The 24,550-nt window shown below is 56.7% G+C and overlaps 1 protein-coding gene across 2 annotated transcripts in view; it reads left to right on the top strand.

The window, feature by feature from the left end:
- Positions 1 to 22,635, top strand: part of MORC2 (MORC family CW-type zinc finger 2) — a 55,097-nt gene extending 32,462 nt beyond the window's left edge. The window contains exons 6-26 of one of the 2 annotated variants that reach the window (XM_027863846.1): positions 3,791 to 3,899; positions 5,532 to 5,691; positions 5,901 to 6,012; positions 6,535 to 6,660; positions 7,324 to 7,403; positions 7,962 to 8,044; positions 8,866 to 8,951; positions 10,230 to 10,370; positions 10,461 to 10,615; positions 10,708 to 10,836; positions 11,939 to 12,044; positions 12,261 to 12,393; positions 13,252 to 13,326; positions 13,467 to 13,733; positions 14,894 to 15,037; positions 17,611 to 17,665; positions 17,947 to 18,088; positions 18,179 to 18,376; positions 18,474 to 18,567; positions 20,210 to 20,398; positions 21,075 to 22,635. In XM_027863846.1, coding sequence (XP_027719647.1) covers positions 3,791 to 3,899; positions 5,532 to 5,691; positions 5,901 to 6,012; positions 6,535 to 6,660; positions 7,324 to 7,403; positions 7,962 to 8,044; positions 8,866 to 8,951; positions 10,230 to 10,370; positions 10,461 to 10,615; positions 10,708 to 10,836; positions 11,939 to 12,044; positions 12,261 to 12,393; positions 13,252 to 13,326; positions 13,467 to 13,733; positions 14,894 to 15,037; positions 17,611 to 17,665; positions 17,947 to 18,088; positions 18,179 to 18,376; positions 18,474 to 18,567; positions 20,210 to 20,398; positions 21,075 to 21,143 — 2,653 coding nt within the window. In that variant the 3' untranslated portion in view covers positions 21,144 to 22,635. Of the gene's footprint in view, positions 1 to 3,790; positions 3,900 to 5,531; positions 5,692 to 5,900; positions 6,013 to 6,534; positions 6,661 to 7,323; positions 7,404 to 7,961; positions 8,045 to 8,865; positions 8,952 to 10,229; positions 10,371 to 10,460; positions 10,616 to 10,707; positions 10,837 to 11,938; positions 12,045 to 12,260; positions 12,394 to 13,251; positions 13,327 to 13,466; positions 13,848 to 14,893; positions 15,038 to 17,610; positions 17,666 to 17,946; positions 18,089 to 18,178; positions 18,377 to 18,473; positions 18,568 to 20,209; positions 20,399 to 21,074 lie in introns of both variants that reach the window. The other variant, XM_027863841.1, reaches the window with a different exon arrangement.
- Positions 22,636 to 24,550: the final 1,915 nt, after the last annotated feature.

Raw genomic sequence — 24,550 nt, 5'->3', positions numbered from 1 at the left:
CAGAATTTTGGAGGCAGCAGGGGATTCTCCCAGAGGTCAGGAGGAGGAGGGAAGGATTTCCACGTATGGGGGACAGTCAAGGCAAAGGTGCAGAGGTAGGAAATGGAGGGCCACTGACTAAACCTCAGAGGCCTAGAAGGAGGGGGACAAAGAATAAGGTGGGAAAGGTGACGAAGGCTCCAGATACTGAGCAGAGGAGCTGGGGGTGCCATCCCAAAGTGGGAGGGGGTCCAAGCAGGGCCCGGAGAGCAGGTCTGCTGAGGGTGAGTAAGATACCTCTGAGTCTGAGGGCAGCCTCGAGTGCAGGAATGGTGCCAGTGGATTAGCAAGGGCTGGATTGAAAAGGGCATCACAGGGGCAGCTAGGTGGCACAGTGGATAGGGCACCGGTCCTGAAGTCAGGAGGACCCGAGTTCAAATCCAGCTCAGACCAAACACTTGACACTTAACTAACTGTGTGATCCTGGGCAAGTCACTTAACGCCAATTGCCATAAAAAAAAAAAAAAAAAAAGAAAGAAGAGGGTGTCACCATCTTCATTTGGCATTTACGTGGAACAATTTTTACCACCTAGGATCACTGTCAGTTATGTCCAGTTCTCATTCATCCTCCGGAGGCCCTGGGGGCAAGGCTGAATCGTTGGCTCTTTCTTCCAGTTGAGCGTGCAGCCTGGAGCCTCCTGGTGGAGGTGGAGCTAGGACCCAGGATTCTTGTCCTGGTGAGAACCTCCCAGGCTGGCACTCATCAGGCCTTGAGGCCTTGGCTGCTGGTAACGTCCTTGCTCCCTTTTTACCATTACGTTTCCACCTGTGCTGTAAAGTCAGCTCAGGTGGCACCTCCTCTAGAAAACCTTCCCTGAGCTTTGCCCCATCAGTAATTTCCCTTCCTCTCAGACCTCACGTGCACCTCATATTCTAACTCCTCCTCGTACTTACAAAATGTTGGCTATTGGAGGAAGAGCATGGAGAATCTGCTGCGCACCCCCCCCACACATACACTCTGGTTAGGTGCTGGGTCTGGGGCCATCCCTCCAGGGCAGTGGTTAAACTGAGTGAGTGATGGAGGCAGCAGGAGCTTCTAGAGCCCTTTGCAGATTAAGGGGAGATGAGCTAGGCTGGATCGTTGGTGAGGTCTCCTCCAGCTGTGATCCGGGCTCTAGAAGGATTATTGCCAAAGTAGGAGAAAAGAAAGACAAATCCCAAGAAAAACCTTTAGAAGGGGACGTTCAGCTCAGCGTCAGTGAAGAAGGTTTCCATGTTGCTAGCACCTCGGGCAAGGAGGGAAGAGGCCGCGGCACGGAGCGTGGCCACCACCACGATGTCGCCCACATTGGCCCACTGCCCACCCACTCAGGAAGGGCCATTCGCGGTTGTACCTAGTGTGTGCAGGGATCTGTTGGTGAATAGATAACTGGCGCTTGCCCACTGACCTGAGGGGTGGGACTGAGATGATGTCTGAGAAGCCCCTTGAGGCCCCCTGGAGAGAGGTGGGGAACAGCACTGTTGTTTAATCGCCTAATGAAGACCTGCCCTTTGTTTCTCACCGAGTGACCTGGGCACTGCTGCTGGTGGGCTGCCCTGGCCTGGCTGTGGGAAGATGCTACGTCCTAGGTGGCCTCTACGAAGGTTGTGTCTTTGCAGGCTGGGGTTCACCTAGACCCCAGGAATCTAGAAAGAGCCCCGGAGCTGGTGGTTGTCCAGCTACTCTCATGCAGGAGCTCTACTTAGCTGGCTCGGGCCAGTAGCGTGGCCCAGTGGAAAGAGCTCTGGGGCCAGGCTCTGCCTCCGACCTAAGACGTTCACGTCTCCATCAGCAAAAGGGAGGAAGCATGGTTATTTGGACGCCTCGATGATCTCAAGTTAGAACTATTGTAAATATAGTGAATATCTTGCAGGGTTTTGTTTCCCCTCCCTCCCAAAGGCAACCAGGACCACATGGATAGCTGGTGACTCAGATGCTCCCTTTCCTATTGGTGTAGAACCGTCGTAAGACTAAAGGTCACAGATGTGGCGGTGTGTCTGATAAAGGCAGGAGAAGTTGGCAGCCCAGCTTTTCCCTGAGGCCATTGGCAGGCCCACTATCATGTAAAGTCTTATGTGTAAAGGAAGGCTCAGTGACCGGACGGGCTGGGTGGGTTGGGAAGAGCTTTCAGAGCAAAGCAGAAGCATTTGCGTTTAGTCCAGCAGCCGTAGGGAGCCAGGTAGTTAAGGAGGAGGAGAGAGCTGCAGGGACCCATGGAATCAAAGGCCATTTTGTGTTCAGTCAATGTGAGATGTGAGGACAGACAAGGATCTGAACCCAGGGGGTCGCTGTGTGAACACAGAGAAGAGGCGGGGATGCATGCAGCGTGGTTCATGGAGGCAGAAAGGGCGAGGCCTGGGATCCAACCGATAACACAGGAAAGCTGTCGGTGGGCCCTGCGGAGGATTCCTGGAGGACGAGGATTGTGGACGGTACCATCGCGTTGGCCCGATGGCATCCACTGGTGGAGGCGGAAACGCGGCTTCCTCCCCTTGAGAGGACCACACCCTTCTGTAGACACAGGGCAGGCGCTCACAGAGGTCAGAAGAAGAAATACAAGGACACGCTCAAGGTCTCTCTGAAGAGCTGGAATCGATGGTGAGACGGGCGTGCCGGCATCAGAGAAGGTGCCGCGCTCTGTGAGGGAAGCAGCATTGAAATAGCTCAGAAGAAATATGAGATGCGCAGATGTAGACAATCCACCCCAAATGTGCACATGGATTGTGGCCCTGCCCTGTGGCAGAGCCTCCGGGAAGCTCCGTCGGACACACTGTGCCCTGACCCCGATGTAGCGATGTCACTTTGGTTGTCTTTGAGAATGAAGGACAACAACCAGCCAACTGACCAGGTGTTTTTCAGCTCACTCTGGATTTCCCGCCCTGGTGAGACATTGCTCTTGGGGGTGCGTGGAACCTACTCCCCGACATGTTCAGTTCTGCTGTAATGCGACCCATGTACTCCCAGAACTCACCACACGATGCGAGATGGAGAAGCAGCGCAGAGAGTATGGGGAAAATGAGGTGACATGGTAAAAAAAAAAAGATGAAAATGAATAAAAGAGGTGGCACAGTTTTATACCGGTTACAAGGTAGGATACGGATAAATGCCTCCATAGGTATTGGCCCACCAGAGGCCTCCGGGCTCCCACCCGGCCCCAGGACCTTTGACCGGAAGGAAATGCCTGCAGGGTTGCATCTGGGTGGGCACTTAGTGTGAAGTGGCGCCATTTTCTACATTCTCACTTTCTCTGGGAAGAAATCATATAGAAGCAATTCCCATGATACTCAGAGCATCCCCTAATACCTGAGTTACATCAAGAAAAATTTGTGCTGTGGAAGACCTGGCAGTGGCTGGTGGTAACTCCCGTCCCAACAGAAATCAATGTTTCCCACACTCTTTCCCGCCCCGGCCTTGGCCTCGGAAGGGGGGGGCCAGCTGGCAATGCGCACCCTGCTCAGCTGCGTCGGGGAGGCTCTGTGGGGCTGCTTCTGAGAAGCCTGGGGCTCCAAGCGGTCCGGTCTGCAGCCATTCAGAGCCGGTGCTGGAAAGAAACCCAGGTTCAAACTGTTACCTTTCCCTGCACCAGATGGCTTCAGTGACCAGAGAGCTCAGCCGTAGGATGCTGAGAAGTGAGGAACCCCCCACCCCATCCCATCCCCTGCTGCTTTCCCTCAAGTGCTTCATGATTCCCAGGAGAGAGAGAGTGCGCATCTTGTTTTGGAGACCCCCTTTCCATGTCTAAAGAGAGTTGTTTTGTTTCCTCTTCTCCAGGGGGTCCATGCGTATTGGGAAGGATTTTATTCTCTTCACCAAGAAGGACGATACCATGACCTGCCTCTTCCTGTCTCGCACGTTTCATGAGGAAGAAGGTATTGATGAGGTAGGCACGCTTCTGTTTGGCTTTGGGCAGTTCCTTCAGACGCAGCTGGCTTGGTCTGCCTGGCTGGGTTCTCTGACACGCAGACCCTGAGCTGGCCCTGCCTGTGGGTTGGGGAGATATGGCCCCTCTAGGAGTCTGCCTGGGTGGAGCGCTTCAGAGAGAGGATGCTGCCCAGCACATGGCAGTCACTGGAAGAGGGTCTCTGTTTATGGCCAGGGGAGTTGTCTGCTTCCCAGAGCGTCCATCCTCTGGCATCCCAGAAAGCCTGCCTGTGGGGCGAGTTGGTACAGTGGGCCAGGAAGTGACTTCTCTCGTGTGGACAGGGCAGGGGGCCAGCCCACAGGAGGAGGCCTTGAGCAGCACTGGTGTTTCTGACGTTTTCAGAATGCATAGCTTTCAGCTCTTGTGTCCCCGTGGCCGGTCCGCCAAATCACAAGGGTGTGACAGAGCCTGGCCTCAGCTTTGCGCCTTGGATTCTTAGCTTCTGTAGCTGCCTCAGGGCAGGTGGTGAGTTCCATGTCACTGAAGGGCTTCAGAGCTGTGGAGGCAGGGATGTGGCAGAGGAGACACTCTATCAGCCTGGGTCAGCCTGGAGGGTCTCTGTAACTTCGTCTTGGTTTGCTGCCTCCCAGACTCGGGGCCGGAAGAAGGGAGCTGGGTGATCCCCTGGCTAGCTGCCCCTTCCCCGGCGTGTCCCACAGTTGTGGTCGGAAGCATCATTGCAGCCTCACACCTTCATGCCTGATGTCAGTAGAGCCCAGGGCTTGGAGCCAGAAACGGGGAGAGGGAGCACATTCCACAGGAGAATGTTGCAATGAAAATATGTGGTAAGAGAAAGCGAGGCACAGAGTTCTGACAGTGATCAGTTCATTAGCCTGGCTTTGGATCCAACACCCCTCGGTCGTCAAGGGCATGGGTGGCAGGCAGAGCCTCTCTCGTCTAGCATTCACATGGCAGCTTTGCAGGTGGGCTTCGCTCCTGACTGCCTGGTGCTGCTTCCATTGGTTCCTCACCAGGTGGGCAAACAGCCTGGCACCGGCTTGACTCGCGTCCCCCTGTGGCTTACAGATTGGAAGTCTTGTGGGCCTTAAAAAACAGGGAAGTGAAACTCTTGGAAATTGTGCCAGTAGGGCCTGTACAGTCAAGTGGGAATTGGTTCCACAAATATTGATTCTGATTAGACAGAATTCTCAATCAGTAATTTATCCTGTAATATCAGTTTTCAAATTCCACAATAGGCAAGTGAAGCTACAGGTGTAAGGGAGCTCAGATGCACCGAATGAGGGGCTGACCAGTCTGTAGTGGGTTGATCATCATGCATAATAAATGGAAAATGATACAAAGTCAAGTGGCGTTCAGTCCTGCCGGGCCGGTCCGGGCACTGACCTCAGGCTGGGGGACCTGGGTTTGTCTGTCGCTCAAAAATGGGGATGCTCGTGCTAGCGTGGGATGCTGCCTCCTGAGAGGGTTACGGGGGAATGCGTGCCTGTAGAAGGGGGTGGGGCTTCCTTGTCAGTATGCACCATGCCCAGGTCCATTTCCGTGCCACACTCCCCCTCCATCCCCCAGCTCTGCCCCCAGCCTAGACCCTGTAAGTGTTAAAGGGCTGTGTCACTTTCCTCCCGTGTCCAGGTGATTGTACCGCTGCCCACCTGGAGTGCCTGTACTCAGGAGCCCATTACAGAAAACATGGACAAGTTTTCCACTGAGATTGAACTCATCTATAAGTATTCACCCTTCAAATCGGAGAAGCAAGTAATGGATCAATTTAAGAAGATCTCTGGGGAGTCGGGTAAGTGGCCATCAGCCCCGAGAAGGACAGTGGCACCTGTGCCACCGGGGGAGGCGGGGGAGTGCTGGCCCACATGCTTTGTCCCTGCCCTCATGCTGGGAAGAGATGAAGATTAGCCGCGTGGGGATAATAGATCACGAGGGTGGTGTGGGCTTGGCGCACGCCCCGAGTTCCCAGCGGCATGAATGACATTCGGCATCTGCTCGTAGGAACACTGGTTATCATCTTTAACCTCAAACTCACGGAAAATGGCGAACCTGAGCTGGACGTTGTGTCGGACCCCCGCGACATCCAGATGGCTGAAACGTCCCCTGAGGGCACGTGAGTAGTGCGGGTTTGGGGCAGGTGGCACTAGCTGGGCACAGGCACTCAGGCCTGGCAGCATCCCCTACTGGCACAGCCCTGCAGAGAGGCCTCTTCCCCTCCCGTTTCTATAGGATGTGAATACGTTCTTGTTGGGTCCTCACCGTAGTCCCTATAGGGGAGGTCACCAGAAAAGGAGGATTCCCCACACTTTATAGAGGAGGAAGCCGTTATTCAGAGAGGCCCAGAAACATGCCTGCAGCCATGCGGCTCACACAGCCCACCAGGTTCCTCTGAGTGCAGACCCAGGCCCTCTGCCCTCGGCTCAGGGCCCCTTCTAGAGCTGCAGACTCTCCCTTAGGGCTCTAGGCCAAGCCTTGCATTTGACAGGAAGATGGGGGGGGGGAGATGACTTACCCAGAAGCCCATGTCAGTCGGTCAGTGGGAGAGCCAGGATCAGAATCCACTGCCCGCCTCGGGGGATGGGGGGACACTAATGGGCTTGAGGAGAGAGCGAGGAGAGGGCCCTGATCCCCGCAGGAAGCCCGAGCGCCGCTCCTTCCGTGCCTATGCTGCCGTCCTCTACATCGACCCCAGGATGAGGATCTTCATCCACGGCCACAAAGTGCAGACGAAGCGACTTTCCTGCTGCTTGTATAAGCCCAGGTAGGCAGGCCGCGGTGACAGGCGGGTCCTAACCAGGGGCACAGGGCGGGAGGTTTGTGAGGCCTACTGCCAGAGGGACGCTGGAGTGGTGGAGTCCATTTAAAGGGGCCTGGAGCCCGTGAAACTAAGGTGTCCTGCCACCAAATGTTGATGTGGGAACGAGCCCAATGCCATTATTTTAGAGGAGGAAGTCCTGCCATGCCCCAGGTCTCCAGGTCACAGGTAGCCAAGCTAGGCTCCATCTTTTAGCTTCTGTCCCAGGCTGGGCTCTCTCTGCTAGGCCCCCCTCCCCATCCTGTGAAAGGGAAGAGGTGGCTAGAGCCTGGGCATTGCCAGGAGCTCCTGCAGCTGGACAGGTGAGCCCGCCAGTTGGGGAGGCTGTACCCCAGCAATCTGGGAAGCTCTTAAGCTGGATCCTTGAGGGCAGAGCTGCTGGGGGCACCATGACAGAAAGCCGACAGCAGGCCCCTGGCTCTGTTCATGGGAGTTCTTTGTGTCCTGGGATCTCTGGCCCAGTGGGTGCCCAGAGGGGCAGAGTAAGCAGAAGGAAGGTGGGAGCCAGAGCCTTGCCCCATGAGGAGGCGGGAGTTGGGGGGGGGGGCTGGCTGTCACCTTTCTTGGGGTGACACCTTTTCCTGGAAGCCCCAGCTCATCTTTCCACAGGATGTACAAGTATACCTCCAACCGCTTCAAGACAAGGGCTGAACAGGAGGTGAAGAAGGCGGAGCACGTGGCACGCATAGGTAACTGTGGCCCAACCTTCTCTGTGCATCCTCCTAAGGGCCTGGCCCTTCTCATCTGGCCTCCAGGCCTAACTCTGCCCTTCCCTCCTTTAGTTTCTGCTCTGGGGGACAAGCCCAGGCCTGCCATTCTAAAGACAGAAGCTTGTCCTGGGAGAGGACGCTGCCCTCTTGCCCTAGATTCTCTCCCAAGTGATTGGGGCTTTGAGATCTCTTGGTCCCAGAGCCTCTCCATTCCTGCCTTGCAGGCTGAGCAGCCTTCACCTTCTGTTGAGGGGAAGAGATGGGCTGTAGCTTTGTCACACACCCCCCCCCCCCCAACATGCACACTGTATGGAGGAGGGAATGGGGGCCCCAGGTCAGATGGGGATAAGTGGCAGAGCCTCCAGCTTCCTCCTCAGTCTGCTGTAGAACCTGGGCCTGGCCCCTCGCCCCAGGTATCCTGACCCTTGGATTGGGGAGCTAGAATTCACAGATGCCCCTTCCCTCTGCCCCACTCACTGAGGGCTGCCCTCCCCATTCCTTCCCACATCCTTCATTGTGGCATTGTTTGGATTTCAGCGGAAGACAAGGCTCGAGAGGCTGAGAACAAAGCCCGAGCATTGGAGCTGAGACTCGGGGGAGATCTCACCCGGGAATCCAGGGTAAGCTGCCAGGGCTGCTGGTGGCGTCTGGGCCAGGATAGCCCACCGTCCATCCTTGTTATGCACAGGCACGGGACAGCCCACTGTCTGTCCTCACCATGCATGGGCACGGTAATGGCCCGCCATCCATCCTCATCACATGAGTACAGGACAACCCTCTGTCCTCGTCACATACACTAGCATGTTGGGGGTGACTGGTTCTGAGGAACATGAGCACAGATTGGAGAATTCCTGATTTAGAGTGAGGGGAGTGGCCTCCATCGTCCAGCCTGTATTGGACACGTCTAGTGCTGAGGGCGGCCCCTGGGGACAGTGGATTCAAATTTGGCTCTTTGAAACTCTGTCCAAAGCGCTGGGGTCGAGCAGAATTGCTCTCCCTTCCCTATGAAAGCCATTCAGGTGCTTGAAGGCAGTGGTTTGAGTGACATCAAAGTTCCCCCCCCCCCCCAATTTTCTCAGTGATTTATTGATCTCCTGTACCAGGCTAAGTGTTGGGGCTACAAAACAAAGCCTTGTGTTAGGGAGCTCCCAGGCTCCATATCCTCTTCTCCTTCCACTAAATGTCCAGGGCGGGAGTGGAAGGGAAAGCAGCAAGGGGGCTTTGGAGTCCCTAAAATGGGGTAGCCCCAGCTGAGCTGAAGCTCTTCCCCCTGAAAGCCAATGGCTCTCAATGATGAGGGAGCTCCGTGCAGGTGTAGTCTCAACATCTGCACGAATTAGGACTTTGGGGAAGCAGATCTCGTGGCCGGGTGTGGGCGATGTTTTTGTTTTTCTGTTATTGCACCATTGACCCGCCATCCCCTGCCTTCCCATCTCTTTAGGTGGCCTTGCGGCAGGTCCAGGGCACAGCCATTAACCTGCGCCGGGAAGCCGACATTAAGAAGCGCATCAAAGAGGCCAAACAGCGGTGAGTGCATGGGCTGGGCCCAGGGAAGACGACCTCCTCTCAGCTGAGCCTCAGGCACGTCCTGATGCCTCCCAAGGCCCATCATTCTGCTGCCAGCCTCCCCTGGGCATTGGGCACTCACATGGGCATCACTTTGTGGATTAGATGAGAAAATGCTTTCTGCCTGTGACTGAGGGGGCCTGGGCTCATGAAGGTGAGGGCCCTGCCTGCCCATGGGCCCCAGGCCCCCAGGTGCCTAGAGGGGTTGAAGAGTAGTATAGGGGTTACTGTCTTGGTGCTTAAGTTCAGTTTAAATGCTGTCTGGGCAGCACACTCCTGATGGCGTGTTAGCTCACATTTCTATATCCTTTTAAGGTTTTATTACAAAGTGTTTCACAGACATGCTCATCAGATTCTGAACAGTCCTGGGAGGCAGGTGATCTTGGTATCCCCTTTTTACAGATTAGGAAACTGAGGCTGAAAGGTTAGAGACCTTGCCCAAGGTCACAGAGCAGGGAAGTGGCCAAGGAAGGATCCAGCCTTCTGTCCTCTCTGCCAGGAGCTCAAACAGAATTACTTCTGCTGCCACACGATTGGTCACATACTGTGTGAATGTGGTCATCTGAGCTGCCCAGGTCTCAAAGACTCTGAGCTTTGCATTGGCCCCCAGGGACATAGGTGTTCTAGCCACGGCTGCTGACCAGGCTCCGCCAGGGCCTCGGTCAGTGCATGGCGAGGCCGTGCTGCCAGAATCATGGCTTCCTGAATCCTGGGAGTGTAACGGAAAGATCTGGGGCTTCAGCTGGAAGAATCCCAGCAGCGGGTGACCTGGCCTGTCTTCCTGGCTTTAGTTCGTGAGAGTTGAGAGAGACTTGTGACAGCCCTACTGTGTCTTCAGATTCCACTCTGGCCACGTGTTTCTGAGCCATTTAATAGACTATAAGCTCTCTGAGGGCAGGGGTTGGTTTTTGTTCCTGTACTCATATCCCTACGTTGAGTGCTGCTGGCTTGGCACATACTAAGCACAAGATGAATGTAAACTTGACTGTGTATATCCAAACAGTGTCCAGGCCACTTGGGTTCAACAGTCTCAATGTTTGTAAAAAGGTTTTGCCTCCCCCTGCCCCCGACCCACCCCTGCATCCTGAGCACAGCCTTCCACCATTGCCAGAAGCTCTAGAATGGTGCCTGTGATCCCTGAGGCTGTGCAGTCCCTCAGAAATGGGCCTTCTGGTTTTCTAAACAGCCCCAAGGTAAGGCCAGCTGCCTGCTTGAATTGATACCGTCATCTCCCTCCAGGGCCCTCAAGGAACCCAAGGAGCTTAACTTTGTCTTTGGGGTGAACATCGAGCAGCGGGATCTGGACGGCATGTTCATATACAATTGTAGTCGCCTGATTAAGATGTATGAGAAGGTGGGCCCGCAGCTTGAGGGAGGCATGTAAGTATCTTCCAAGAGCCAGCTAGAGGCAGCCTCTCTTGGGGACCTGAGGGTCCATGGATGATGGGCATCTTCCTTTCTCCCTTCCAGGGCCTGTGGTGGGGTCGTTGGAGTGGTGGACGTGCCCTATCTGGTTCTGGAGCCCACCCACAACAAGCAGGACTTTGCTGATGCCAAGGAGTACCGGCATCTGCTGAAAGCTATGGGCGAGCACCTGGCCCAGTACTGGAAGGATGTGGCCATCGGTAAGGAGGCAACAGCGGGGAGTGGCGCAGGGGCTGAGGGCAGGCCCCTTCCCTGCTGCTCACAGTGGCACTCTGAATGGTTTGCTTTCCAGCCCAGCGGGGAATCATCAAGTTCTGGGATGAGTTTGGCTACCTCTCGGCCAACTGGAGCCAGCCCCCATCCAGTGAGCTTCGCTACAAGCGGAGGAGGGCCATGGAGATTCCCACCACGATCCAGTGCGGTGAGTACACGCCCGAGCGCTCAGCCGTAGGTCAGTGGCAGGAGCTGAGGTTTTGGTTTCAGTTAGAGTTTAAGAACTGTTATGGATGCTTATTTTTATATCAGTCATTTCTACATATGTCCCCTCCCCCACCACGAACCCTCCGGTGAGCCCTCTCCCTTAACAGTCAGACAAAACCAGGTAACAGAGTAACTGTCTGGCGGGATGTGGTCTCTCCCCACGCCCCTCTCCCTTTCCCAGGGCCAACATTGGGAGAACTCTCCCTGAGGCCTAGGCTTTTCCCTCTGGCCTCTTCACTTGGGATGCCTAAATCAGTGACGGCTTAGCCTGGAGATCATTGAAGCATAGGCCAGGGTGGGTGTGACTTCCTGTTTTCTTCCTTCCACCTGTGTGGGGGTGTGGCCTCTGCTGAGACTCAGTATCCAGAAGTGATTCAGTCTGTCCAGAACAAAGTGGGGAGGGACCATCCTTGCTTCCTGCATGGAGACCCTCTGGCAGCCTTGCCTTTCTCAGGGCCTGTGAGGCCCGGGACACAAGCAGATTACTGCTCACCAGAACAGGGAACTTCCCAGCAGTTGGGGCTGTCCCAGGGCGGAGCGAGCTGCCCCACTGGGGAAGGAGCTCTCCATCCTGATAGGTCTTTAGGCAGCTGGGAGGTCTTTAGGAGGAAGAACATTGGCTTTGGCATCAGATGACTCGTGTTTGAGTCCCATCTCTTACACTTAGAAATTGGACAAGTCACTTCTCTTGTCAAGGCATCCATTTCCTCATCTGTAAAATGAGGATAATATTTGTGTGGCGCAGCTCATAGAATAGTAATGAGGAGAGTGCTTTGGAAAGCTCTCAGAGAGGTTTGGTAAGTGTAGTGTGGATGTGAGGGGAGGGGGGCTGTTACATGTGGGATGCCTGCTTCAGGCAGAGGCTGGACCAGAACCCCTGCCATCCCTGAGGGTCGAGAACTCTGGCTGCTCAGGAAGAGGTCAGACCTAGGAGAACACTGTCTCCTTGAGGACAGGGAGCAGTTGTTTCCCTTGGTGTCCCCAGTGCTTGGCACACATGGGTGGGTGTTGCTAACTGCTGCAGTCTGTGCTCTGTGTGGCAGATTTGTGTCTGAAGTGGCGGACACTGCCCTTCCAGCTGAGTTCTGTGGAGAGGGACTATCCAGACACATGGGTGTGCACAATGAACCCTGATGCTGAACAGGACAGGTGAGGGGGCTTGCTGGGCACCAGGGTGAGGGAGGAAGCTCCTGGAGGGCAGGGCCCCCAGCAGGGACCTGCACGTTCACAAAATAGACTTTGACAGGTTTCTTGTTGGGAGAGGAAGGGACGAGGAAGCCCAAGGTGGTGCCCCGGGTATGTTGGTCTGGGGTCTGGGCCTCCCAGGGTGCATCCTCAGCGGCACCTGTTTGTCTGGGGGCGCAGCTGCAACGCGTCTGAGCAGAAGCAAAAGGTTCCCCTGGGGACCCTGAGGAAGGACTTGAAGACCCAGGAGGAGAAGCAGAAGCAGCTGACGGAGAAGATCCGGCAACAGCAGGAGAAACTGGAAGCCCTGCAGGTGGGTGGGTGCCAGGCTACCCTCGGCCCCTCAGAGCATGGGCTGGACAGCTGCCAGGAGCCGGCACGGTCGAGCCCGAGCCCTGTTGTTGGCTGGGCACGGGGCCCCAGAGGCAGGACTCCAGCCTGGGACCTGTGCTGGATTCCCTAATGTGGCATTCGAGGCTTTGGCCAGGCTTGGCCCTGAGCGTTCCTGGGGGGGGCCGGGCTCCCTCTCAGCTCTGTTGCTCTCCCTTCTCAGAATTCCCCTTCCCACATGCCTTGTTCTGGGCACACTGCCCACCTCACCGTTCCCCAAGCTCAGCCCTCCACCTCATCCCTTCCTCATAGAGTTCCAATAGGAGAAGTCCTGGCCCCTGCCCCATTGGTGCTGTCTCCCTCCTCCAGTCATGCTTGTGCCAATAGAGCATCCCCCAGGTAGACCCTCAGTAAACGAGGGCAGGGGCTGCACAGCAGAGGGCCTGGCACCACAGAGATGTTTCTACAGGATGAATGAATGAATGAATGAATGCATGGGTGGGGCAAAGGGGGGACAGTACAGTGAATGATCTGATCTGGATTCGAATCCATCCTCTCACATTCCCACCCTGTGACCTTGGGCAAAGCCCCCTGACTTGTTGGGATTTGAGTGGCTCATCATCATCGCCTTCATCCCTCCTCCCTTTCCATCATAACTCGAGGTCCTCCACTTTCCTCCTCTCTAAACGTGTCCCCCGATGTCAGGTAAACCTCCTGGCCTTGTCTCTCTTGTCTGGCTTCTCGTGGATGGGGACTCAGGCGACTTGGGGGGCTGGGGGTGAGCAACCGTTTGATTGGATCGAGGGGCACACACAAACTTGAGTAATTGTCCTCCCTGCAGAAAACGATCCCGATCCGATCTCCAGCTGACCTGAAGAAGTTACCCCTGGAAGTGAGCGGCAGGCCTGCCGTGGAGGTAAGTGTGGCCAGGGCCCCCCCAAGCTCGGGGGCTTCTCCCCACACCCTCGTGGAGGGGAGGCCAGATTGACAGGGCTGACAGCCTTCACTTCCCAGACCTTTCAGGTAACAGTTCTCACCCTCTCCTATCTCTTCCAGGAGTCCCACACCATCCGTCGACTTCCACGCCCTAGGTCCCCCCCACTGCCAGCTGTGATTAAGAATGCTCCAAGCCGACCCCCACCCCCACCTCCCCTGCCCCCACCAATTCCCAGACCAGTCTTCCAGGCCAGAAGGGGCCCTCTGTCCATCTCCCCGAGACCAGCCCAGGAGGAAGCCAGCACATCCAGGATGTCCCACCCAGCTCTCTCTCCCCGGAAGCCCAGCGGCACCATTGTCAAACCGGCTCACAGAATGGTCTCCGTGGTGAGGTCCCCCACATCGCTTGTGCTGAATTCCAGGCCCCCCCGTGACGTGCCCATCCCCAAACCGGTGAAGACCCCAGTGCTCAAGAAGCCAGACCCGCCCAGTAAACCTCAGGTGATACTTTGCTTCTGCACCGCTCACAGCCCACCCACAGCATCCTTGTCTTCCCCAGCATCTGCAGGGGTCTGGGGCCTGCCCTGGGAGCAGCTGCCCTGCCCTGCTTACTCTAGACTTTGGGCCACCTGGGGCTGCCTTCCGGGTAAGGTAAACGGGTGTGTATATCACCCGGGCACGGCCCGAGGATCCAAACCCCTGTCTTCTGACTCAGGCCAGCACCGCGTCCACCTGAGTCTGTCTCTGGAGCGGTTGTGCTCAGTAGAGTAGTGTTATCCCTGTGAGGCACACAGATACCTAAATCTGCCCGGGCTCTTTGAACCTCACTCCCAAGTAGAGAATGGGAGAGTCAGGGGACGCAGGCCAGCAGAGAATGGACCAGGGAGGACTCCTGCTCTGCCTGTCCCCTCAGGCGAAAGGAGAGGCCTATTCGTGTAGATGCGGAAGGAAGAGGCTCCCTTCTGGGCAGAGCAGGAGCAGGGCCAGGCCAGGCCAGGGCTCCCTTCTCTTTGCCAAGTCAGGGCTGCCCGCGATGTGCAACGGAGGCCCAGAGGAGGAAAAGGACTGAGCGCCCCGGGGCCCAGGGAGGGGTTTCGCCTGCTTCACACTGGAAGAGCAGGCACAGCTCTGCTCAAACAAAGACAGAGGTCTGCTTAGACCCCTGGCTCCTCATGTCTTTGGGCTCCCCCCCTCTTGCTCCCTTGGCGTTCTCCGAGCTGATGCCGCCAGCCCCTGTGGTCCCCCTGCCCCTCCCACGTCTTCCAGTTGAGGCCCAACTTGTGTAGCGTTCTCAGAGCGCTCACTTGGAGGACTCCCGTCAGAAGCGATCTCTAACCTGAGGCTTCCTGGGGTCCCTTTGGCCCCTCTGTTAAGGGGCAGGGACGCGGGGCAGAGCATCTTGTGAGACCCAGAGGTGTCAGGAGCCAAGGCGGGTCCTGGCAGCCAGCCAGGCAGCCGGCCGTGGGTCCTTCTGAAGAGCCCCCGGAGCGCGAGCCCCACCCGTCTCCCCCGGCCACCTTTGTGACTGCTGCTCCTTCTCTCTGCAGATTGTCAGTGCCCGGAAGAGGAGCTTTCCTCAGATGGAGGACGAGGCTGAAGATGATGTGGACAGGAGGAGGGAGAAGCCCAAGCGGGGCAAGGTCCTCGTGGTGAAAGATGAGAAGAAGGAGCCCGGTGAGGTCGTTGTAGAGGTGAGCACCGCCCCCTCCCCCGCGAGAGACCAGGCCAGAAGACCCCTCGAGGGCATCTCCTTGCACCTGCGATAGCAGCTGGCCCAGGGTGAGCTCCGGCACTCCAGGCGTGCAGGTGTCCCCTTCACCTGCACAGATTACAATCAAGCAAACCACGGTTAAGCACCTGTTGTATGCTGGGCACTGTGCTAAGGAAGACAGCCCCTGGCCTTGAGGAGCCTATGTTCTGTTGGGTATTTACTGCCTACTCACGGAGTAGTTTTGGAGAGGAGGGTGCTAACAGCTAAAAAGCAGCCTGGCGACACTCTGGGTTCAGATGCTGCCTTAGGCACTTAATAACTGGGTGAGCACTGGCAGTTCCTTTCACAACACACACAGACACACACACACACGTGTACACACACACATACACACACACACACACACACACACACACACACACACACACACACACTCTTTAGCTTCAGTTTCTTCCTTTGTAAAATGAAGGGCTTGGATTCCCGGCCTTGAAGGTCCTTCCAGCCCTAGATAATCTGCTGGTCCTATGACCTTGAGGCACTGAGCAAGCCTTGTGTAGGAGGCAATTCTCAAAGGTCCTTGAGCTCCAGAGCCAGCGTCCTGGAGCCTCACAGAGGCAGGTTGGCGCTTGCAAGGCCTGTGGCACATTTGCCCAAGGGATACTGCCAGGCCTGTGACTGTGGCCTTTCCAGCTCTGCTAGAGTCTGTGTTCTGCCCAAGCTTACCTCTCAATGTGAGTGGATGCTTGCCGACGTAGTGGGCAGTCCGGTGTGTCCAGCATCTATTGAGCATCTGTCCCTGCATGCCAGGTACACGGGGATGTACCATGGAGGCCGAGAAGGATTCAGTTTGAGGTAGGGGAGAGCCCTAGTGGATCCCCTCAAAGGGGTGGGAAAAGCCCGGTTTGGAGAGGAGGAAGCAGGGCCATAAGGTGGAGCCAGATGGTGAGGAGCGCCAGGTGCCAGGTGGAAGAGGCCTGTTGAGTCCTCGAGGCCACAGGGAGGCTCTGGAGCAGTGGTCTAGGAGGGGATGGGTTCCTGATCTAGGCCAGCGGGATGATCGGAGAGAAGGGGAGGTGTGTAGAATGTGGCCAGTAGGACCAGTGAGACTTGGCCACTGAGCGGCCTGAGGGAATGACGGTGGGAGTGTGAGGCCTCGAGGAGGACGGAGCCCCACACCCCGGGGACCTCGGCAGAAAGAGACGAGCCTTGGGCTCTGCGTTGGGTCTGAAATGCTCTCCACACTCACATCGCTGCCTGATGCTCCTAAAGCACCCTGCCCTGAGACCAGACCCCCAGACTCAACAAAGTCGATTGCCATCATGCCAGCTCCCTCCCATCCTTCATCATTCTTCAGATCCGTTCTCTGCCCCGCTGCCCACTCCTCCAGCATCCCACTGCAGATCTCCCATCCTTCCCTTGGTGCCCCTTGGAATAGCTGCTCCAAAGGTAGCCAACTTGAATCCGTCCCAGACCCTTTCCTTCCCCAGGCCGAAGCCTGGCTCCCTCCTTCCCGATGACTGTCCCTGGCCGCCTTGTCTCTCAGCGGCAGCAGCACTTTGACTCATATTCCCCTTTGCTCTGGTTCCTTGCTTGTGGTCACTTCGGGCTCCCTCTTCTCCTCCTCTGAGCTGACCTCAAGCCACCTCTGCCGCCCAGTCAGAATTCCGGGGGCTGCCACCTGCCGACCTCCAGGACGCTCCCCTTCTTTCCTCCATGAGTTCAGTGCCTGGCTCCCACAATTTCTCTTCTCCCCATCTCCTGCCCTTGGCCTAGACAGCACACAGGAGGAAGCTGAAAAGGGAGGGAAGGGGGTGGTTAGGGCCATTCCTCCGGCATCCGTACACTTTGGCTTTTCTTCAGCCTCTGTTTGGCTCCCAGCTGCTCCCCTACTGCCCGCACATGTGCCTTGTCTCCCTGTCCCCCCAAACCCGCCCCTGCTCTGTCTCCTCTGCTCTCGTCCCACATCTTTCCCGCCTCCTCAGGACAGGCTGCCACGGTGATGCCACAGTGACCCAAGGGCCTTTTCTCCATCCTCATCCTCCTCCACCTCTCTGCAGCCTTGGGCACTGCTGATCCCCCTCCCCCGCTCAGGTCTTATGACTCTGCCTTCTCCTTCTCCTCTGCCCCCTTGCCATGCTCGTGGAGGCTCTGTCCTCTTCTTCCTCTGTACCATTGAGGGTGGTGAGTGCATCAGCAGCTCTGTCTGATGGTTCTTGGATTCACTTGCCAACCCTGGCCCCTCTCTGGACTGCCTTCCATCTCCGGCCACCAGCAGCTTAGACGCCGCACGTCCCAACCTGGAGACATGCTCTTTCCCCCAAACCCTGCCTCCTCCTTCCTGCCAAGGGCCCACCATCCTCCTGGTCACTCGGGCTCACCTCCTCCCACTCTCTTGCCCCCACAGTCCGTTCGTGGCCTGGGCCTGTGGCTTAGGCTCTTGTGGAGGTGACGTGGCGGGCGGGGAAGGATGGGCTGAGGTGGCGGGGCCGGGAGCCGGCCGCTCGTCCTCCCGGAATGCCTCTGGGTGACCCGGGGTTTTGTGTCTGTCTGCAGCTATCAGACAGTGCCAGTGAAGAAGACCTGGCAGAACTCAAAAGAGCCCAGAAAGGTGAGAAGTGAGAAATTGCCCAGCCCGGCGGGGAGAGGAGGGTGGGGCGCGGGACCAGGAGTGTGGGCTTCCAGCGTCGGAGCCGCGTCCCATAGCGGCAGCCAATGAGTTTTGTTCCCAGGCGGTTTCTGGTGATGGCCTGACCTCAGAGTTGTTTTTAGCAGCTTGGCCGGTGTGAGGCCTCTCCTCCCAGCACCCCTGGGACCGAGGAGGGAGCGGGCTCCAGCCAGGCCACGAGGCGGGGCGGGAACGCAAAACCCCATAAGCATCGTGTCTCCCAGACAAAGGGCTGCACGTGGAGGTGCGCGTGAACAAGGAGTGGTACACGGGCCGCGTGACTGCCGTGGAGGTCAGCAAGCACGTGGTGCGCTGGAAGGTGAAGTTTGATTACGTGCCCACCGATACCACACCGAGAGACCGCTGGTAAGCCGCCGGCCTGGGCGGGGGCGGTGGGGGGGAGGCCCGGGGGCACCGGGCCAGAGCCAGGCTGAGCTGGCTCTCCCTCGTCTGCAGGGTAGAGAAAGGCAGCGACGACGTGCGGCTGATGAAGCCCCCCTCGCCCGAGTATCAGAGCCCCGACACACAGCAGCAGGAGGACGAAGACGTGATCGCCATCGAGCCTTCAACCTCTGACTGCATCCGCATCGAGCCGGACACCACGGCGACCAGCAGCGGCAACGAGAGCGTGGACCTGCTGGTCCAGACCCTTCGGTGCGCGTCCGTCTCTGCTCCACCTCTTGGCGGCCGCGGTGTGTCCCCCACAGGCTCCTTCTGACCCTCGTCTCCGCTCTGTTCCTTCTCTTTGTAGGAATTGTCTCCGGTATTTCCTGCCTCCCAACTTCCCCATCTCAAAGAAGGAGCTGAGTTCGATGAGCCCGGATGAACTGATGGCCTTTCCCCTGGTGAGTCAAGGGCGCCTGCAGTTTGTTTTCTCGTCCCCTAGCCCACCAGCCGCCGGCGACTGCCCCCACCTGCTGTCAGGCAGGTCATCTGTTGCGGGGGATGAGGAAAGCTGAGATGACCCTTGGGCCCGGGCAGGCCACTGAGGGGGCGCTCGGGCCGAGGACCAGCCGGCCAGACTTCTTGTCCCAGCTGGAATTCCATGGCCAATTTAAGACACCCAAGAGTTCTGTGATGGTGAAGCGTGGGACTGGGGCATAGAGCGAGAGCTACAAGGGTCTCAGAAGGGGGCGACTCAGGCGCTAGCGGCCGCCTTCACCCGAGCCACAGGCGAGGCCCAGCCCCTCCAGCATGAGGTCAGAGCATCAGCCAGAGGCCGTGCGATGCTGAGGGCGTCGCAGAGAGGGGAAGATGCTAAAGGTCCGCCCTGGTTAGAAATGAAGAGGGGCAGCGAGGTGGTGCAGTGGGTAGAGCACCAGCCCTGGAGTCAGGAGGACCTGAGGTGGGTAGAGCACCAGCCCTGGAGTCAGGAGGACCTGAGTTCAAATCTGGCCTCAGACACAAAACACTCACTAGCTGTGTGAGTCTGGGCAAGTCACTTAATCCCATTGCCTAGCAGAAAAAGAAAAAGAAAAAAAAAGTGAAGAGAGGTGACTGAGGGAACACCACTGGCTGCCAGCCTGTGGGCCCGCCCGTGTCCATGTGTCACACAGGTCCGGGTGACCCTCGGTAAGGGAGCAGGCAATCTCTCGCTGCGCCAGCGGTGGTCTGCTCATCGTTAACCCTGTTAGCTGCCTATGAGATGCAGAAGATCCCAGGGTGCCGGTGGGCATTGGCCCTTTGGCTCCATGGAATGAGAGGCTGCCTTAGAGACTCTTCCCTGCCAGGGGATGCCTGCCCCCAGACCCTGACCCCTCAGGCTTCGTCAACCTTTGGGTAAAGGACACAGCACAGCTGGGGGCTGGCCCAAGGAGGTCACCGCCAGGATGGACTAGAGCCGGCCCAGAGCCGGGTCATTCCCATGGAGCCTTCTGTACCCACTCTGCATCTGGACAGACCTGAAGGCGGGCGCGTGTCTGCTGTCCCCCAGAGCTGTCCTCGGAGGGGAATGGAGGACGTCCTCCGTCAGCTGCAGACCTGCAGCCAGGAGGGCCTCTGAGGCCTGAGACCCAGAGCAGGGAAGGTGCCAGCCTGCACCAGCATTTACACATTTAAGGTTTACAGAGCGCTCTGCAAATTTGGTCACATTTCATCCTCACAACAGCTTTGGGAGGCAGGTGTTTTCATGCTCATTTTACGAATGAGGGAACTGAGGCAAACAAAGGTGAAGTGACTCACCCAGGGCCACGTAGCAAGGGTACAAGGCTGGATTTGAACTCGGTCTTCTTGACTCCGGGCCCAGGGGTCTCTCCACCTCGAGCCCAAGTCCTCTGTACCACACTGCCCCAATGGGTCTCTCTTGGGCCACTGACGTCCTATAAAATCTGCTTGGGTTTAGGACAGGTCAGGTTGACCGGGGAAGGAGGTCTTTTCCCTCGGTCCTTGTCCTGTGTTCGGAATGGCCAGCCCTTCAGACTCAGACCTGACCCCTGGCCCAGGCTGTGCTCGCCCTGACTTGGCCTTCCTCTTCCTCCTCCTCTCCAGAAGGAGTATTTCAAACAGTATGAGGTGGGTCTGCAGAATCTGTGCAACTCATACCAGACCCGCGCCGACGCCCGCGCCAAGGCCTCCGAGGAGAACCTGCGTGCGTCGGAGAGGAAGCTGCGGGAAACCGAGGAAAAGCTGCAGAAGCTGAGGACGAACATTGTGGCGCTGCTCCAGAAAGTACAAGAGGTGAGCAGGGCCTCCTCCGAGGGGTCTCTGGGCGACCTTGTCTGAGGCCCTTCTTCACACGCACAGAGACATAGTCCCATATTTATGGGGAGAGCCTGGCCCCGATCATCTCCAGGAGCAACAGGGAGGGTCACTTAGCATTCAGTAATCATCTATGAGGTGCGCCCTGCTGGGTCCAGTGTGCCCAGCATTGGTCTCTGCTGGGAGAGGCAACATGCAAATTTATAAGTAAATGCAGAACGTATACAAAATATACCCAGCGTTGTGGGTGGGAGGCAGCAGTGGCTGGGGGTCAATGAGCCAGGGATTGATTCCAAGAGTTGGAGGGGGACAATTCTAGGCACAGGGGACAGCCTAGGCAAAGATGTGGAGGCTGGAGGTGAGACACCTGAGGACCTGCCAGGAGGCCAGTGTGAGTGGGCCCTAAGCACCTGGCCAGGGATCGCCTGTGCGGGATCCCCTGTGCGGGATCCCCTCTGGCTGGGCATCCAGACTGTTGGAGATGATCCTTGTTATCCCAGGCGAAGGCAGGTGGCTCCATGTCCCCAGATGCCCTTCCCTCCTGGGTCTCAGGATGGGTGGGTGGTCAGCTGCGGGGTGGGGGCAGGGAGGGGTCGGCTCTCGAGAGGCCCTGGGGCGTCCGCCCACTCAGCCTGGCTCTCACACACCCTTTTAGGACATCGACATCAACACCGATGACGAGCTGGACGCCTACATTGAGGACCTGATCACCAAGGGAGACTGAGGAGGGTGCCAGCAGGGCGGCCTGGAGGTGGGCACTGTGGCCAGGGCAGTGCCTGGCCTGGCACAGAGGCGCCCTGACCCCCAGGACACTTATGTTGTCACAAGGGAACCCTTGAAATCTTGTAGCTCTTCAGATCCCCTCCCTTCATTTATAAATATTTATTTTTAATGAAACGAGAGCCCATGAGGTGATGCTTTTTCATTTACGGCCACAGGAGGCCCTTCTGCCTGGGGTTGGTCCTGCTGGAGCCCCCTCCTCTCCCCCTCCCTCTCCCCTTCCCTGCTCATGCACGCGGGGGGCGGCAGCATCCTCAGCTCTTGGGGAGGAAGGCTCCAAAGGAGAGGGTTGGGGCCTTCTGGGACTGATACTCGGCGGCATCAGTAATTGAGGAAGTGATGAGGGAGAGGCAAGTGCACGCTGGGCATCCTGGCGGGTCCTCTGCCCTCAGGAGAGCGGGATCCAGGAGGATGCCATTCCCTGACCTGCTGAAAATAAAAGGTTTCAACTCTGTGCCCGCCATCTTTGTTTCTTCCTTGGCTGGCTTGAGGACGCTTCCCACCACGTTATACCAGGCTGTAACCTGGGCTCAAACCCCTGGGCACCCTTAGGTCAGAACCTTCCCCCCAGGCCTCAGTTTCTTCTTCTGAAAAAGGAAGACTGTGGGACTCAGTTTCCAAGGATCCTCCTGGCGTGGGCCTAATCTCTCCAAATCGGAACTTGTCACTGACTGCACGGGTGCAGATGACACCTGGCAGCCAAATCCTTACCTGAGTCGGCTCCTGTTTTCTGTCCTGGATTGATGAGCATGAGCTCACATTTGGAATGTGTAGTCTATCTCTAAGCTGTATCTGCAGATGTGCGTATATATTCATGTGTATGTGTGGTGAGGGTGATCTGCACCTGGGACTTCACTGGCTCAGGGCATCGAGAGGTGACGGGTGCGCTGGGGGGCACAGCCAGGACCAGGCGGGCCTCTGCAGAGGTGATGTTCCTGGAGTCAGAAAGACCCAAGTTCAAGTCTGGCCACGGACACCAGTTTGGGGCCCTGGGCAATCAATTTTACCGCTGCCTCCCTCAGTTTTTCTCTTCTGTAAAATGGGGTGATGATAGCCCCTCCCTCTAGGTGGTTGTGAGGATCAAATGAGATAATCCATGTGGAGTGCTCGGGAAGCCTTAACGCACGCTGCGTGTGCTCGCTGCTATTACTATCGTTATTATCATTGTTACTGTTGTCATTGAAGACCTCAAGAGGCCGAGGGATTTCTTCATCCCGGTGGTGTCAGAGACAGATTTGAACCCAGCTCTCTGTCCTCCCAAGTCTGGTGCTGTGTCCTCTACACCAGCGGTGTCCAACTCATGGAAACAGGGACCGCTGAGCTACACATGGATCCCTGTGGGCCGTACGTCGACTTTATTTCAAAATGTAGTATCTCTGTTTAATTGTCTTTTTATCTGTTATGTTCAGTATTTCCCAATTACATTTTGATCTGGTTCCTGCGTGTTGTGGACCAGCCTCTCTGATCTTCCCTCGCTGGCCATTCCAGCCAGTGCAGGCGTCTCCAAGCTCTAGTCTCTCTCCTTTTCTCCTTTCTCTCCTAGGCCCCCCAGCCTATTCTGGGTACTGGGCCTTCACGTCGAGGCTGAGGGAGCCCACATGCCAAAGACCAGCGGAGTGGGCCTCTGCCGGTGGCCATCAGCTGGGGCCCGGCAGCTTCTCTAGCCTCGAGTCCCCATGCTTCAGAATGCCGTCGAGAAGACTGGCCAGAAAATATTCCAGGGCCCAGCCAAGTCCAACCGTGGCCTAATTTGGCGTCTGTTCTTCTGTCTTCCAACCCACCCCGGGAACCCTGGAAGCCTCAGGATTTGTGCAAGTCTCTCGGGGCCCAAGACAGGGCTCTGGTCATAGAAGAATCATGGTGTGGTCACCATGTCATCCCCTTGCCCTCAAGACCAGGGACTTTTTGGAAAGATTTCACCTAATAACTGGGTAGGTGTTGATGGCATCAGATCCTCTTGTCCCACCTGGTAACAGCTTAAACTCGATTTGGAAACTAAGCATTTCTTTGAAAGCATTCACTGTTCTTAAGAACAGTAATAAAACTGGAACCTGGACCCAGATGGCAGGAAGCCCCAGAGCCATGGGCGCCATTGATCCTAGGGCTACCCCTTCTCTCCTGGGGCAGTTGCTGCCTCCCACTGACCAGGAGCAGCTGGGTGGCACCGTGTGTAGAGTGCTGGAGTCAGGAAAACCCGAGTTCAAATCAGGTCTCAGACACTAGCTGTGTGACTTCACCCTGTTTGCCTCAGTTTCCTCATCTGTAAAATGGGCTGGAGAAGGAAATGGCAAACCACTTCAGTATCTCTGCCAAGAAAACCCCATAATGGCATCACCAAGAATCACCAAACAACAAAACTGGCAGGGAAATGGGCTCAGCTGCCATGGATCTGAAGGGCGCCCCTACCCCAACCCCCAGAGGCCTGCGCCTGGGATGATCTTTGCCACCACCAAGATTCCCATTCTGAGACCCTGACCCCGCTCTCGCCTATCACTGTGGGCTCCTTGTGGAGGTGGTCGTGGGGCTACACTGCTGGGGAAAGCCCCTTTAAAAACAGAACCCGGGATGTTTTCATGACCTACTATACCCCGTAGTCGGCAAAGACAGACTTACTCGCCTTACTTGGTTCCTGTGCGTCGGGTCTAGCTGCCGCTGCCGCTGCTGCGTTTTCTACCTGGCCCTGTCCTCGTGACCACCCCCATTATGCTCACTGCCCCTTGGGAGGTGTGGGGCCAGGGGAGGAGAGCCTGGATTGGGAGTACCTGAGAGGAATGCCGTGGGTGGAGTTGAACTAGAGTTCCACAAAGCTTGTGGTAATAAAGTGTCTCCACGGCCTTGTGGAGAGGTGGATTAAATGATAAGGTAGTCAGGTGGGTTCAGAAGTGGTCCGGTGGCCAAACTCGGTGAATATTGTGGATTATGCTTCGTCATCTCCAGGGAGGCCCTCACATGGTTCACATTTTTATCAATGACTCAGATAAAGTCGTAGATGGCATTGTGCTCATCGGGTTTCCAGATGACACCAAGCAGGAAGCCGTAGTTAACACAATGGATGATAGAATCCAGATCCCAAAGATGGTGACACAGTGAATAGAGCTTTTGGAAGGACCCAAGAAGAACGTAGCTCAGATCCATCCTCAGACTCTTATCAGCTGGGTGACCTGTGCAAGTCACTCCCTCAACCTCAGTTTCCTCATCTTTAAAATGGGGTAGTAGCCCCTGCCTTGTAAGGTGGTTGTGAAGATCAAAAGAGTTATTTGTAAAGGACGATGTAAATGCTAACCATAATTATATATAATGATGTGATTTCAGCAGGCTACCATTGAAACGAATCTCAAGAAATTCAGTGGG

The sequence above is a fragment of the Vombatus ursinus genome, unplaced genomic scaffold, assembly GCF_900497805.2.
Source record: "Vombatus ursinus unplaced genomic scaffold, bare-nosed wombat genome assembly UNPS02001287.1, whole genome shotgun sequence".
Taxonomy (NCBI): Eukaryota; Metazoa; Chordata; class Mammalia; order Diprotodontia; family Vombatidae; genus Vombatus; species Vombatus ursinus.
The sequence above is the reverse complement of the archived record's forward strand: the minus strand, read 5'-3'. Positions and strand labels throughout refer to the sequence as shown.